This window comes from Protopterus annectens, chromosome 2.part0, assembly GCF_019279795.1.
Source record: "Protopterus annectens isolate FY-2018-M chromosome 2.part0, PAN1.0, whole genome shotgun sequence".
In the NCBI taxonomy this organism is placed as follows: domain Eukaryota; kingdom Metazoa; phylum Chordata; order Ceratodontiformes; family Protopteridae; genus Protopterus; species Protopterus annectens.
The window spans coordinates 137,291,854-137,308,579 of NC_056728.1; the positions used below are offsets into that span (position 1 = coordinate 137,291,854).

The window sequence follows — 16,726 nt, forward strand, 5'->3', positions numbered from 1 at the left end:
CTGGAAGGTAATTCAAAGGAAGGCTGCCAGAAAATGATGTTGAATTAAAAGTCTAGGAAAGCTGCCAGAAACATTTGTGGGATTTAGGGGGAAAGATATCACCAGAGACTACAGGAACTAGTACTTTTCTCTCTTTAGAGATCGGAAGAGAGAGGAGAAATGGCACTGGTGTACAGAGGAAAGTAATGAAGTTGAGAAGGTATAATCTTGAAAAGAAAGGACATAGTGGGGAGGGCAGAGAGAGTACAGGAAGTAAAATGTAGGGACTTCCAGTTTCCTCAATCTGAACATGCATCAGAAAGAAGGCTGTGGACCCATGGAGTGGGCTACTGGAATGGGTGGGGGGGGACAGGGAATTCACATGGGCATTCACGGAGGCATAAGACAGGTGAAATAAGTGCAGTGAGTAAGGTAGGAATGGAAGAGAAGTAGAATGTAAAATGTACTTAAAAGGCAGACTGGATATGCTTATCTTCATCCGCCATTGTGCAATGAAACATAAATCGGCATATGTTCATAAGTGAAGGGGAGATGTACCACATACCTGTAAAACTTCTCAGTTTTTTTCGGATGTCGGATTTAAGCCCCCCCAAAAAAGTATTCCTTCAAAACAGAGGGATAAAAGATCTAGAAAGAAGGGATGGTAATGGGGATGCTGAACTACTCACTAAATGTACTCCGCCAGTTATTAGCCAGCTTGACAGACAGTGGTGAAGGTGCTGACAAAACAGATCCAATCCATCATTTCTCATGTCTTTTAGTAGGTTTGACAGATGAAGGTTTATAACTTCAGCTGGGCCTGAAATTAATTTTATAGTAGCCTCTTACTTCTTATGGTTTTTGCCTCCTTTCACCTTTTGTCCCTGCTTCTTTAGGGTCATTGTTTTAATTTTTAATTTTTTTGCCCTGCACGTGTGTAACTGGCAAATGTAAATTCTCATCTGAATAACTTTTTAAATGAGAACTATATTTTTGTACCTGCTTCTATGGGGTCTTAAGAGTGGAACTGGCAGAGGAAATTCTCTTTACTAGGATTTGCTTCCTTAACATCATCCTGACCTTTCCTTTGTACTTAACTATTACCATCACATTTATTTTCTCTAAGCTTCTAAAGAGTTCAAACACCTAACTCCCTACTAAATTCAGGTCCCACATTTCTTTAAGTGCTTTGCAGTCAAAGACAAGACACGTTCAAAAAAAGATGTCTACCACGGTCTGCTGTCTTTTTTTATGGGGAAGACACAACTGAAGCTTAAAATTCTTCTTTTGAAGAAGATACAAAAATCAAAAATAGGCACAACATAATTAATGCAGCAGAATACTGATTAATTCCAGCAGTAAAGAAAAAAAAAAGGAAAGAGGTTATTTCAGTTCAGAATATAGAGCTATAAAAACATGCATGCATTTTAACAATATGAAACCCTGAAGAATGAGAGTTAATATCAGATTTAAAAGTATTCATAAAGGCAATATCTCTTATCCCTGGAACAAGCCAATAAAGGCTCACTTCAACAGTGAAACTGCTACTGACAAACCCTGCACCACTGAAATCACCAAGAAGTAAAGAAACACATTTAGTAATGACTGCTGCAATACTCTTAGAAGACTGGACAAAATGAAAACTGGAGAATATATTGCACCTCTCTATACCTACCTGTTAAATACAAGTATGTTGCATCGCGAGGACTATAAAGAACAACACGTTTCTTGCCAGTTACCTGGATAAGCAAATTATCCATGACCTGTTGAACATAAAAGGGAAACAAAGGCAGGAAATATTGAAATATTTATCAATATTTAGAACAAAATAATTAATCTTCAAAACATCTGATGGCATGTTAAGTAGAACAGAGAAAAGTGATTGTTATTTGAAGACAGCCTCATTCTGTCATAAGTGAAATGGTAGTGTTTACAGTTTATCACAGGAATTAAGTGCAGGGCTCTTACTTCTCTGATAACACTTTGGTACATTCTAGAACTGCTGATGCATTTACTTTTTATGGTCTTCATTACCTGTATAAATGCAAAAGGCACACACAATTATTAAGGAAGTGCTGCAAGTTTGGGAAGGGAGGTGGTGTGGGGACTACCTACACAACCTTCTACAGCTACAGGGTTTTTAGGACATCCTTGGCCATTTTCCAAGGTTTAATCAAGATCCCAGTACTGACCAGACCTCCAAGCACTGTGTGTGTGTGTGTGTGTGTGTGTGTGTGTGTGTGTGTGTGTGTGTGTGTGTGTGTGTGTGTGTGTGTGTGTGTGTGTATTTAATAAAAGGGGCCCTTTGTGCATCATGATTTACTCCCGGCAATGAAGGACAGCAGAAAGCCTAATTCCCCATTCACAAACATTACTGACGCCATCAAATACTGTACTTGAGTTCAGGATGCTGTTGTTTTGGAAGTGATGACAGTTTTACTTATTAGGGTACGACTGCTTTTAAAATTCTGTGCATGGGATGGCATATTTGTCATTGTACTGTGTCTGCATTTTACTATGTAAAATCTGTTTGGTTTGAAGCCAAACGTTAGCCAAATGTGGTAAATGTGCACTTGGCGGCAGCAGCAGCAATTCTACTTGTGGTTACTGTATTATATTTTATTCCCCAGTGGATTGGCAGTAGTCTTACTTAAAGGTGCTTTTCTGCTACACAAGTGACATTGCTGGTCATTCTGTGAAGCAGTCTTATGGCTAAACATTTTATTGTGAATTTGTGAATGTCCAAAATAGTGGTTCCTGCATTGCTAGAAATGTTACCTTCACCAAGATGCAATAATGTTGGATTTGATCTTAATACTTGGCAGCGCCAAAGGCTACCCCCCCCCCCAACAATTTTCTATTAATTTGAATGCAGATACATTTGTGGATTCCAGGATCAACTAACTACTGGGAATCCTGGTGATTTTTGTACTTATGCAGCCTTTACTAAGGAGCAGGAATGTATCATCCATGGAAAGGCGTGTGTTCACATCAAACCAATGACTGCTAGCCTACTCGGTGACAACAGCACTGTAGCTCTGACTGCATTCCAGACAATCTGACTTTAAACAGTGGCTAGAAAGAGTGTCTAGGCAAGGGAAGGAAAATGAGCATATTTAGCTACTCAAGCTGATGCCTGTAGCCCTTGTACACGTATGTTAAGAGAACATGCAATACTGGGGAGGCACTGACAGTCCCTGCTATGATGAAGGTGTGCAATTTATTGTTGCCAGGGGAGGGGTTGCAGGATTAAGCATCATATACCCTCAATGGCGGCCTAGCGGACAGCCATGCCACAGACCACCCTTGCCTAACCAGGGAACAAATGGACCCCTAGCGACTCTCTTCCTGGATAGAAAGAAATGGGCATCAAAGCTTTTTCTCCAGGAAGCAAGGAATGAGCATGTGCAACAGTGGCTTCATCTTAGGCATAGGGTAGAAAAACATAAAAGGGGAAAAAACGATGGGACTACAGCAGTTCATGTTATCTAACAGGCTACCTGTGCAGTCAGACAGCTGACCCAAGAAGTACAACGCCCCATTCGGAATGTACCTTACCCGACACCTGCAGCAGTTGGAAAGACCCCAAAAGTTCCTCACCAAAAGGATAAAGGGGCTCAAACATATGTCATATGATGCCCGACTGAAGAAACTCCAGCTCTATTCAGTCGCATGCCGTCTGCTCAGAGGTGATCTGTGCCTGACATACAAGGCCATGTCCAACCCGGAATTAATGGACATGCTCCACCTCAAAAAATCCAAATCCACCAGAGCCACGAGAGCAAGAGTCTTAAACCTCAACACGGATATAAATAGGACGTGCTGGAGGGACAGATTCATCACCCAGAGACTCCCTACACTATGGAACAGAATCCCAGTCCATGTGAGGCAGAGCCCCTCAATGACTCTGTTCAAGAGAAATCTTGACGAGTGGATGGGAGATCATAGGTTTACCCCGGGAATCATCTCTGTATCACTGCTGGACAGAGGCACAGCAAACTAATGGGTATAGTATTCTCATCCTAAGGGGTGGTGAAAGCCACACACACTCTGGCTAGGCTTATAAATGCCCTAGGGCAGATAGCCTAGTATGAACCTATGAACCTATGTGTGAAATGTCAGTTTCATACAATTCAATGAAATCTGCTTTCTCTGACTGAAACTATTGCAAATGAAGCAATCATCTTTACTCAAGATGTAGCAACCTTGGAAGAGACATGTGCATTGGCCTGTATGCATCGCTCACTTTTTTGTCCACATGGTAACCAATACAGACTTAATCCAAAGAAAAACAATGGTGTATCTTGTTTCGCTAAGGTGCTAAACATAAAACCAGGTAGTTTACTCTGAGCAATATACTGTTTCAATAAGCCAAAGTCTTAAATAACAATTAGCAGAAACAGACTGCCTTAAACAGACAGACTGCTTTACATAGCCACAATCCGCAGTTCTGACAACACACACACACAGACACACATTTCTACAGGGCATACTTTCACTTCTACTGTTGTCCCTTATATGCCACAGTGCAGGCAAATGCTTATCCATTCATTTCTACAGGACAAATTTCAACTACAACTTTGTTAAAAGCCATACTTCATACATCATAATGAGTCCAGAGCTGCACACCACGTGAACTTATACGGAAAACACTGGAGAAAAATTGTTCCTTCTCAAAGAACTCAGGGACTCTTATGTCTTCCGCCAGCACAGGGAACTGCTCCTTGATATCTGCAATATCCTAGGATTGAACAAAAGTCAACATTATTTCAATTCACATTTTTGCCACCAGTGCAGTTGCTACTTTCTGTAAAATACTGCCAACATCCTCCACCAAACCAAACCTGTAAAGGTCCATCAAGCCAAATTAACTGCTAACAAACTTGAAAGATACGAATGATTTTTAAACAGTAGGACAAGTTTATGCAAAACATTTAATGCCTGAAATGATGGATTTAGATATCAGTGTATACACATGCGCATACTGTATGCACGTATACAAGCACATGTTATGTAACAAGTGTGCATCCATGTAAATACCTAAGTATAAGTACATCTGCGGGTATAATCTTCATTTTCTTTTTCTTTTATTATGCATACTTGCAAACAAAGTTACTAACATAATGAAGCTGTGCTACGGATTCCAAGGCTTTTTATAAAAAAGTTAATATTGTCCACCGTTGTTTTTTAAACTTCAAAGTAAAATACAATTCCATCAATTTAAATTACATCTCAAAAATACATGAGCAGAAAACACATGATAAAACAACCATTCATTCCACACACATTTCTTAAATTTAAATCACAAAAAATAAATTTCCCCAATACATTTCATTTTTAATACAACTTTCAAACAATCGGAATCATTTGAACCCTGCTCCACATAAGCGCCTATTCTCAGTGTCCAATGCACTCCTTACTTTCCCAAACTACACCCATTTACACAACCACTGTCAGTTAGCACTATGTTTCTTCTTCCTGTAAATATGTAACACAGCTTCTCTCTCTCTCCTTGCTCATGGTAATCTTGCATCTTTTACCTTTGTTGGTCTCTATTTCTCCTTGGACTGTATCATTACCATTACTTATTGCTTACCTTGTCCTCTGAACATACAGTGTTACTCCCTACAATTTTAAAGGTAAACCTTTTCCCTCATTTCTTGCTACTCCTCCTATTCCATTTTTGTACCTGTAAAATGTACACCTCCACACAGTGTAAAGTTTGTATACAGTATTTCTCTTATTTGTGACTAGTTTGTATTACCCTGAAGTTCCACGTTAGAATTGTTACATTTTTTTGTTGTAACCTGGACGAAACCTTCAGTTGGACATGCTGTGATCAGTTCTCTACCCCAGTAACCAAAATGTAAATAAAATAAAAAAAATGTAAACCTCCTCCTCCTGTCATCTAACTCACTTTTTCTAAGAAAAAGTATATTTTAATCCACATTTGTTTGAATGCCTGTACAAGGCATTTGAAGCATTTTCCATTCGGATGGCATACAAATGATCCCCAATTTATAGCAAAAGTTTCTTCCAGTCCCCCCCCCCCCCCACAGCGAACTTTTGGGATGAATGAAAATGCTGCGGCAAATAAGAATACGTGAAAATTACATGAACCCAAGTTTAAATTAAGTAATTACTCTGAAAAAAAGAGTTACATGGGAGAAGTATTAGGAAATTATTCAAAGTTGAACATTTAGTTACTTTTTATTCATTTAGCAGTACAGATCAGTGAAAAATCTGCAATAAGAGCCCATTACATAAATATGCGTGTGTGTGTGTGTGTTTGTTTCCTGGGCACCCTTCAAAAGGACCTCTTCGGCCAAGTGAGCTTACCTGGTTAACAAATGTTTATGTATGATATGTATATATACACACGTGAATGAGTCATTATCAAGACAAAGGATAAAAGGGTCACACAGGCAAGCCAACTCCTAAATCTCCTTTGAAGAACTCCCATGGCATATATGCAAATGACTGCTTTAGGTCACTCCAACTTAAAGCCAGTCCAATTACCAGCAGTATATCCTTCAGATCTACTCACTTATCAATGCTGCCTCACAAAGAAAAAGCAACAGACTGTCTTCCATATGCTATGTAGACCACAGTAATGCACTTTCTTTGCAATTTCTTCAAGAAATTTGATGAGGGACCTTTGCCTTGCCTGCATAAATTTTACAGATCAAGCCCTAAGGGACATCTTACACTTCTGTAAAACTATCGCCAGCTGCTTGAAAGGACTAATTTCCATCACAAAATAAACAGGACCTGCTGGTGAGACAGGTACCTCACTCAAAGATACTTTCTTCTATGGAACAGACTACCACAACTGTTAAAGCAGCTCCTCAATCCTCTTCAAATACAACCCAGACAACACAGTGGGAAACTGTAAATTCATACAATACACATACAGACACACACAAGAAAAACTTCATGCTTATGAATGCTCAAATTAACGGACGGCTATAAGGGGAAAAAAAAAAAACAGACAATGAACTGATAATTAAGCTTCCATTCTTTAGATACCAGAACTTCTTCAGAATACAAATCCAATGAGCTGTCAAACAATATGAGTAATCAGTTTAATTAAAAATATATACACACACATATATATATATATATATATATATATATATATATATATATATATATATATATATATATATATATATATATATCTATATCTATATATATATATATATATATATATATATACATACACACACACACATACAGTGTGTGTTGTATATAAATATATATATGTATACAATGCCCACATATATGTAAGTAGATCGGCCAAACGACAAACTTGCATATCATCGAAAAAAGTGATTGATCACAAAAGATCCATACGAAAGTGTGCATATGAAACAATCCTGGAAAGCACAGAAGTGTGACAACTTACACTAACAGTAGATGTCCCACTGATCAATGTTAAGTGTAGGTTATCCTGCCAAGTGTAACCTGATGTCCAGTTGGCATACTAAAGCCAAAACCTTCTTGACCCACTGTACATCTGGCGTATGGTCTCAACCCATGGATGTAGGGGGTACATAAGCCAACGAATGGGTACAGGAGCCTCAGGGCCATCTTGCCTCAAGAGGACACTGGAGGAAGCCTGAGTGTACCTTGCAAGAAAAAAAAAACATGTTCAACTGAGGGGGGAAGTAACTGCCCTCTTTGTTCTAAATAGCACAGGAAGAGAAAAGATGGGGAGGGAAGCAATAACACAACAGTGATCAGGGCATCTACTAATATGGCAAGTTCTTAAACAACTATATTATGCCCTTCCTTAGGACACTGTTGCAGTATCCCAAAGCTAACAATTATGCAGATAGGAATACTGTCTATTAGTCCTAAAATTACAAATGTAGTGAAGATGGACACAGATCAGGAAAATGCATCTACAATGCAATGAGTAGTGAAGTGCATATTGAAGTCCAGGTGGCAGCCTTCAAGGACAGATCTGGAGTCAATACTTTTACAGAGGCCACCAAAAGAGGAGGCTGCTTTAGTAGGGTGAGCCTCTACTCTAGTCGACAGTGTCTTACCATGGAAGATGTAACAGATGGAGACGGACTTGGAAATTCAGTTGGACATGGTCCGTACTTCTCAAATTACCTTCCTGAAATGAAACAAATGTTGATCAGTCTTTCTGAATTTAGTTTTTTTCCAGGAAGAATTTTAGCTGCCTATGTACATCCAGGAAGTGGAGGGGCCTCTTACCACTATTTTGTGCATTAGGGAAAAGGGCTGGCAAATGTCCTAAATTAGAAGTTATGTACTCACCATAACGTTCCATCTGAGTAGGTGTATTCATTTGTCTGCAACCTGTGGGTTATGGATCCGATATCGGATCCGAACCGGCATGGTTTACCAGCTATGGATCCAAGCTCTCAGCTCCTCCCCTCACCCATAATGCCCTGCTCTACCCTCATGACCTCAGATCGAGTTTGCCAACAGCAAGAACACCCTGAAAAGGGTAACACAACATATGCAGGAAACTGAAAGGCCAGGGGGATAGGAGGGCAGGATGGTTGCAGACAAATGAATACACCTACTCAGATGGAACGTTATGGTGAGTACATAACTTCTAAATCTGAAGTAGGAGATTCATTTGTCTGCAACCTGTGGGACAGAGTCCCCAGCTACCTGAATCTTGGGCGGCCATCATGGAAGGATATTCAAGCACCATGAGCCAAAGGATGCTCTACCCCTAGATGCAAGATCCAACTTGTAGTGGGAAATAAAAGTATGAGATGAACCCCACGCGGCTGCTGCACAAATATCATCTAGAGGAATCCTAGCCTTAAAGGCTGCCGAGGTAGAGACTGACCGGGTTGAATGGGCATGTACACCCTCTTGTGCGAGCCTTCCTGAAGCTTGATAAGCCAATAAGATACATTGTGAAATCCAGCGAGATAGTGAGACTTTAGAAATTGGTTTGCCCAAATTAAATTTAGCAAAGGAAATGAACAACTGGTCGGATTGCCTATGACCAGCCGTTCTGTTTAGATAAAATCTAAGTTGCCTGTGAACATCTAAGGAGTGAAGCTTGTATTCACCTTTGTTTTCATACTTAGGAAAGAAGACAGGGAGGTTAATGGATTGATTAATGTTTGCTTCAGAAGCTACCTTAGGAAGAAAGGACGGGTTGGTCCTGAGGTAAACACGGTCCGGATGAAAGACCAAGTAAGGAGGTTTAGCTGATAATGCTTGAAGCTCTGAAACTCTCTTGGCCGAAGTAATGGCTACTAAGAAGGCGGTCTTGAAAGACAAGAATTTCAGATCTACCGTAGCTGCAGGTTCGAAGGGGGGGGTGGTCAAGGCCTGGAGAACTAAGGAAAGGTCCCAAGGAGGAACCGCTTGCTTTACAGGGGGCCTGAGAAGAAAAGTACCTTTAAGGAAAATCTTACACAACTTGGCCGACATCAGTGGATTGGAGTCATGACCAATGTGATAATGGGAAATTGCCGCAAGTTGTACTTTGACCGTGGAACTGCTGGCACCATCGTTAAAAAGAGTGGTTAAGAAATCAAGCACCAAAAGGAGAGGAACTGTGAAGGGGTTTAGGCCTTGCCGCTCCGCCCACAACGAGAACCGTTTCCACTTGCTACGATAGACTTTCCTAGTGGATGGCTTATGAGCTGCCACCAGGATCACCTTAACAGGGCACGAAATATCGGGAGTCCTGATCAAGAGTGGAACTGGAGCAGCCAAGCGGTCAGCTTCAGGTTGTCCAGGTTCGGAGAAGATAAGCGGGATGGATGAGATATCAGATCCGGAATGGGATCTAGAATCCAAGGATTCACAGAGTGAGACCTTAGGAAGGGGAACCAGATCTGTCGAGGCCAAAACGGAGCAATGAGAATCATTCTGCACCCCAACCGAGAGGCTTTCTGAAGAACTTGGAGCATCAGAGGTAAGGGGGGATAAGCATAAAGAAGACCGGGTGGCCAAGCATGCACCAGAGCGTCTCTTAGGAACCTCCGGAGGAGGTATCAGAGCGAAAAAACTGTCGCACTTGGTGTTTGAGGGAGAGGCAAAAAGATCGCAACAAGGAGTTCCCCACCGTGCGAATATGCGTTCCGCTACTTGAGTATTGAGAGACCACTCGTAAGGGGTGAGAATGGTGCGACTGAGTTTGTCCGCCAGGATGTTGGACCGACCCGGAATGTGCGTTGCTATGAGAAAGCGGTTGGTGGAGATTGCCCATTCCCAAACTCTCATGGCTTCTCGACAAAGAGGGTAAGACCTGGTTCCTCCCTGCTTGTTGATATACCAGACAACCGACATGTTGTCCGATTGAATCGCAATTGTTCCCAAGGGAAGAAAGTCCTGAAGTGCTAGCAATGCTAAGAGCACTGCTCTCATCTCTAGAATGTTGATATGCAGTAAGGTCTCTGAATCGTTCCACGTGCCTTGGACGGTCCGCCTGCAAATGCCCCCCACCCGAGGCGGAGGCGTCCGTGGTCACCGTGGCGAGAGGGGAGAAGCACAAATGGGCGGCCTCCGTGGAGATCTGGAGAGTGTAGCCACCACAGGAGGGACCGCTTGCAAGCCTTGCTGATCGCAATGGGATGATGCATAGGAAGAGCAAGATACGACCACTGTACTAGGAGTGTCCACTGGAGGATGCGCATATTGAACCTGGTGAGAGGAAGAAGTGCTATAGCAGCCGCCATGGACCCTAGAGCCCTCAGGACCAACTCCGCCGGAACTGAGCTTGAGTGGAGAATGGCCCGCACCTGGAGCTGCAGATTTTGAACTCTGTCCGCAGTGAGGAAGGCTTTTAATCTCCTTGTGTCTAACCTGGCACCTATAAAATCTATGAACTGCGTGGGTGCTAGGTTGGATTTTTTTGTGTTTATAGTGATGCCCAGACGGGGAGCAAGATGGAGAAAGGAGTCTCGCGCCAATAGTAGTAGATGCCTTGTTGGGGCGGTAAGGAGCCAGTCGTCCAGGTAGGGAAAGACCTGTACCCCCTGAAGCCTCAGGTGGGCCGCTACCACTGCTAATACTTTGGTGAACACCCTGGGGGCTGTGGTGAGACCAAAGGGAAGGACCCGGAACTGGTAGTGACTGGCTCCCAGCCGGAAGCGGAGAAACCTCCTGGAGCGCCTGTCCATTAGTATATGGTAGTATGCATCCTTGAGGTCTATGGAGCACATCCAGTGATTTTCTCCCAGAAGGGGGAGAATAGACTGCAGCGTGACCATTCGGAACTTCTCCTTGGGAACTGCCAGGTTCAAGAGTGAAAGGTCTAAAATTGGTCTTAGATCCCCCGTCTTTTTTGGCACTAAAAAGAACCTGGAGTAGAACCCTGATCCGATCTGGTCTGGGGGGACGGGCTGGATGGCTCATTTCTTTAGCAGATGGCCAATTTCTGCCAAAGCGGCCTCCCACTGACCGGGTGGAATGTCGGGGAGGGACTTCAATTTTGGCAAGTGAAGAAAGGGGATACGGTATCCTCTGGATATGATCTGGAGAACCCAGCGGTCTGATGTTATGGACTCCCATGCCGCCAGGTGCTCCGAAAAACTCCCCCCCGACTGCCTCCAGAGTGGAGCAGCCGGGCAACCCCTCAGGGCTGCTGCGCGGGCCGTTCAGAGAAGGGTTCTCTGGACCCGAAGTTCCTGGGAGCCCCTCTGCCTCTAGGGCGGCGACCTCCCTGTCCTCCTCTGCCACGGAAGGACTGGTTGTCCGGAGCAGGCTGGGATTGCTGCGACTTCCGGAACCACATCTTCTTCTGACCCTTTTGGTTCCTAGAATAGGGCCTCTGGGGTGCAGAGAAGCGGATTCCGATGGCAGACAGCGTCTTCCCGTCCTTCTCGCTCTGGGTCAAAGTGTCGCGAACAGTTTTGCCAAAGAGGGCAGAACCATCGAAGGGGGTGTTCGCAAATGACGCTTTGAAGGGCTCTGAGAAATCGCAATGACGGAGCCAGGCCTGACGTCTAGTAACTAGGCCTGCCCCGGCGGCTCTAGCGGCGCCTTCCGTAGCATGGGAGAGTAGCCGCATAGAGGTATTGGTAACAGACCTGAGAGTGGCCATGCGGGTGGAGTGCAGCACTTTGTCCTCCTCCGACATGGACTCTGGGGGGGAGGCAGCGTATTCTTTAATAAGATCGCGCTGCATCCTAATCACATGTGCCAGATAGTTCAGCGCCCTTACAGAGAAGGTTGCTGAACTAAACATCCGCTTCCCCAAGCGGTCCATTATCCGAGACTCCTTGCTCGGGGGATGGACTGAGGGACTCTCCTGAGCAAGTTCCCTCTTGGTGGCCGCTGTCAACATGGCATCTACCGGAGGCCCCTTACTCCAATGGGCACGGTCAGCCGGAGGACTGAGGATACGGTCGGGCCTTTTTGGGATTGGCTCCACGGTGTCCGGTTCCTTCCACGCCCTGGTGGTAATGAGGTCCACCAGGGGGTCGGCAGGAGGGGACACCCAAGAGGTAGACGGGCCCGCTTCAAATGCCTCCAAGAACACGGACTCGTCCGAGGAAGACTTGGGGGCAGACCACCCCCCCCTTATGCGGAGCATTTCCATGATGTCTCCAAATGAGACATCCTTGGGGGGTGACCGTGGGGAGCCTTCCCCTTCCTCCAAATCAGTGTCTTCCGTGAGAGACTCGGGGGAGTCAATGTGCCTCCTTTTGCACGTATGTTTGCGGGGAACATCCTCTGGGGGGCTGTCAGAGGACTCCTCGCAAACAGTAACCTGTTCCAGGGGAACAGCTTGGGGCACAGGAGCGGGCTGTCCCAAAGGCCGGATGGTGGAAGCCTGACCCAGTGCAGAGGGAGCGCGGGACGGAGCCGAAGCAAGTGCCGGGTGTCCGGAGACCCTCAACAGGGCCCTCTCCACTACATCAAAAGCCGAAGGGGAGCCGACCTCGACCAAAGGATCCGACAATCGGCTCCCCCTCGGATCCGAGGAGTGGATCGGAGCTGGCGCCGGCGCTGGATCCGGCGGACAGTGCGCTCCGACACAGACGGCGCCGAAGGAGCACTGATCCCCCCGGATCCAAAGCTCAGATCCAGGCTCCGAGAGGTCGGATCCGAAGCACTCGAGGGCAGGGTCGGATCCGAAGTACCAAGTACTATCGGCGCCGACCCATCCCCGGCTCCGAAACTGCTCGGCTCCAACTGCTCCGAACCCGGGTAGCGGGTCGGAGAAGGAGCAATTGGCTTGAAAAAAGGGGTCGAGCTCCCCCCCAGAGGGGGGGGGGAGGCAAGAGCACTCCCATCTGCATCTGGGCCTGGATGAACCTTCTCATCTCTCATCATAGATCAGCGTCTGACAGGCTATAAGTTGATCTCGACGAGGCTACCGAGGTAGGCCTTGAGTGCCTCCTCGATAGCCTCGACGGAGATCGGGTCTCCTCCTCCTCAGGTCCCGGTGAAAAACACACTGGAGACCGGAGCCGAGGAGGGGGAGAGCCAGCAGACAGGGAGGCCGGAGGAGAAGCCCGCTTGGCTGGCGGGGACGAAACAGAGGTCTCGGCCCGCCGCTTATGGTGCTTCTCCCTCCAGTCCTTCTTCTTAGCTTCCCTCTCCTCCGAACCACTAAAGGGAGGTTGAGTCCCAGGAGGAGGAGGGGGAGCCGGAGAGGAGACAACCGTCGGAACGGTTACCCCCGAAGGAGCAGAGGCCGGAGCAGAGTCCGGTGTCAAAAGACCCGCCAAGACAAGCTTGGACCTCCGCTCCTTCAATGCCCTGGGGTTGAACCCTGCACAAATGGAACATCCAGACGTGAGGTGTTCAACCCCAAGGCATCTAACACACCGAGTGTGGCCATCAGCCGGGGAAAGCTTATGGCCACACTCGGCGCACTTAGAAAATACAGCTTTGGGCTGTTCAGACATCCCAAAAGCCAAAAACCAAGTTACTTAAACTAACTAAGGTAAAGTAACAAAACCACTCACAGGCCCAAACACACACTACGCTACCAGCGAGGGGAGGGATAAGTAAAAATAAATTTTAAAACACTAAAAGTATAATAATATATAAGGGAAACCTACACTTCTACACAACTTTCACACAAACTTTTAAATTTAAGCAGTTTAAGATTAGTAAAACTAGACTTAGCTGGAGAGCTTAGAGAACACAATCTGGTCACCATGCGCGGCAAACGAGATCTGGGGTCATGAGGGTAGAGCAGGGCATTATGGGTGAGGGGAGGAGCTGAGAGCTTGGATCCATAGCTGATAAACCATGCCGGTTCGGATCCGATATCGGATCCATAACCCACAGGTTGCAGACAAATGAATCTCCTACTTCAGATCTGATGTTTTCCTGGTGCTGTAGCTTTCTGGCTTTAAAGGTTGCTTTTGCATATTTATTAAGACCAAATGACATTCTTGATATATATCATTTTGAAAAAGTTTGGACCACTTGCAGTTTTGCTTTCAGTTTCTCATCTGATGAACTATACAGTTTTAAATCATCCACAGACAGAAGATGCAAATTCTTTACACTTTCTAGTTTTCTGGGAACCACATTTTAGCCATGACCTAATCTGATAAATAGACAGCTTAATGGGTTAAGGGCAAGACAAAAAAAGAGCAGCGGTGGCAGAAATAACCGTGGATTGCCCCTTTGAATTTTTATCCCATGCTTAACTGCAAATTGGTTTGCCACTGTTTCATGGTCAGTGTAATGTAATCTATCAGTGTAGGGTGTATCTTACACATTTTTAAGCACTCTTTATCTATGAATGTGGGATACTGCCAAATGCTTTTTTGCAGTCTATCCATGCCATACTTAGATTTTTTTTTCCATTATGGCTTTTATTTAACAAATGATCTTTTGTTCCATATGAATTTCTTTTATTACCCTTTTGTTCTATTGCCATGATTGAGATTTCTTCTAAATGACTATAAACTATGTTGGCATCAATTCCAGTGTACAGTTCACACATAGTCAGAAGGCAAGTTATTGGGAAGAAGTAACAACCACGTGGCTTGCAGGTTCATTCTTAAGTAGGAGTTGTGTCTTTTCGGCTTTTCCCGGTTAGGGGTCGCCACAGCGGAACTCCGGTCCGCTAATGATTGGTAATTGATTTTTATGTGCCGAGTTACCAGCCCTGATGCACAACCTTCAATGAAGGTACGCCCATTCACGCACGTCTCCATGCAGAAGATGCTCTAGCTGAGAATCGAAGTGGACAGCGTCTTACTGCGAGGCGACAACGCTACCGCAGCACCACCACCACGGGTTCATTCTTAAATAGAAGTACAGTACTGTTTTTCCTGTTTTTAACCAGTCTGGTGTCTGTTCGGGGTGTGCAAGTAAATAGTTCTTACTCATGCCTAAATCTTCAAGAAAAGATACTAATACTTTTAGCCTGAAGTTAGGTACTGCATATGGACCTGGGGTTTTCCAATTAGGAGCTTTTCTTACCTTTATTTCACCATCTCTGGGCATTACTGCATTCCATTTCATATCCTGTACATTTGAACTTTTTATTCTTTCTTTTACTTCTTTTATCCATTTAGCATCACAAGTTTCATGGGCTCTTCACAGACATTTCTCCAAAATGTATCCATTTTTTTCTTATTTGGTGGTGTTTCAATTCCTTTTGCCCCATTTCTCAGTTCTCTATAAAACTTTTTTGGGTCATCAATAAATTGTTTATTTTGTATGTTGCCTTTATATTTATCTGCATATCTGATAAGTCAGGAAATCTCTCCCCTCCCCTGGTTCCTGCTCTCTTGCTTCCTTAACAATTACCCTCCCATATCTTATGAACAACACTATAACAAGTTTCCTAATGTTCTAATGTTTTAGTTTTGATTGATTTCACATGAACCCTACTAAAGCATTAAGACTTGTTTATTTTTTACTTCTACTCTAATGAAACGTTACATTGTTCACGATTTATTATTTTTTTTTTTCATGTCTTATTTTGTGATGTGAAACTAGTCTTTTTTAAGAATATTTTTAATGTATTAATTTACTCATGTTGCAGCTTTTCTCCTCGGGCCTCTACTGAAAAGGGATATGTATCCAGCTAGACTAGCCCGGTCAACAAATGTAAATAAATAAATGTTGTGTACTTATTTTACTGAAACCTGGCTAATTCTAAGATTAATGACAGTGCAGGTCACGTGGAGGGGATGTCACTTTTTAGAGCAGACAGAATACAATCTCTCAATGGGAAGTCCACAGAGGGAGGAGTCTGCATACATAACAACTGGTGTACCAGCTGAGAGATCTCCTCTCACTGCTCTGAAAATACAGAACTTGTGTCACTGAAACATTGAACTTATCTACCAAGAGAGTTCAACAGTATCGGCATCACAGTTGTCTACATTCCTCCCAGTGCCAGTACAAATGAGGCACTGAACAGATTATATCAGGCTATAAATGAGCTGCAAAATCGAGTGCTGGCCCACCACTGAACCAGTAATCAAGTAACCTCAATCCTCACCACTGGCCCAAATGGGGGACGTACACTGGAAGGATAACAGGTATACACAGTATTTTCAATCAAGTGCAATTTCCCTTCAGAGCACATAGAGATCACAGTCAGTCCAAGGCTAGTTCTCTCTCTTTCTCCAGATCTTCAATAAGACTCCCCATTGGCACAGCTATAGAGGTGACATCTCAGCTGAGTGACCAAGCCAAGACCTACCAGCACCCTCTCTGTCTAACCAGTACTTTGCTTCCCTACAACTTCTACCCAAGTAGCTCACACACACAGACACACACACACACAGACACACACACACACACACACACA

At 44.3% G+C, this 16,726-nt stretch overlaps 1 protein-coding gene across 3 annotated transcripts in view; it reads right to left on the reverse strand.

The window, feature by feature from the left end:
• Nucleotides 1-16,726, reverse strand: part of TYW5 (tRNA-yW synthesizing protein 5) — a 200,064-nt gene that overhangs the window by 109,962 nt on the left and 73,376 nt on the right. For all 3 annotated transcript variants that reach the window (XM_044060626.1, XM_044060627.1, XM_044060628.1), the window contains exons 5-6: nucleotides 4,583-4,720; nucleotides 1,655-1,742 (exon numbers count right to left, since the gene is read on the reverse strand). In XM_044060626.1, coding sequence (XP_043916561.1) covers nucleotides 1,655-1,742; nucleotides 4,583-4,720 — 226 coding nt within the window. The remainder of the gene's footprint in view (nucleotides 1-1,654; nucleotides 1,743-4,582; nucleotides 4,721-16,726) is intronic.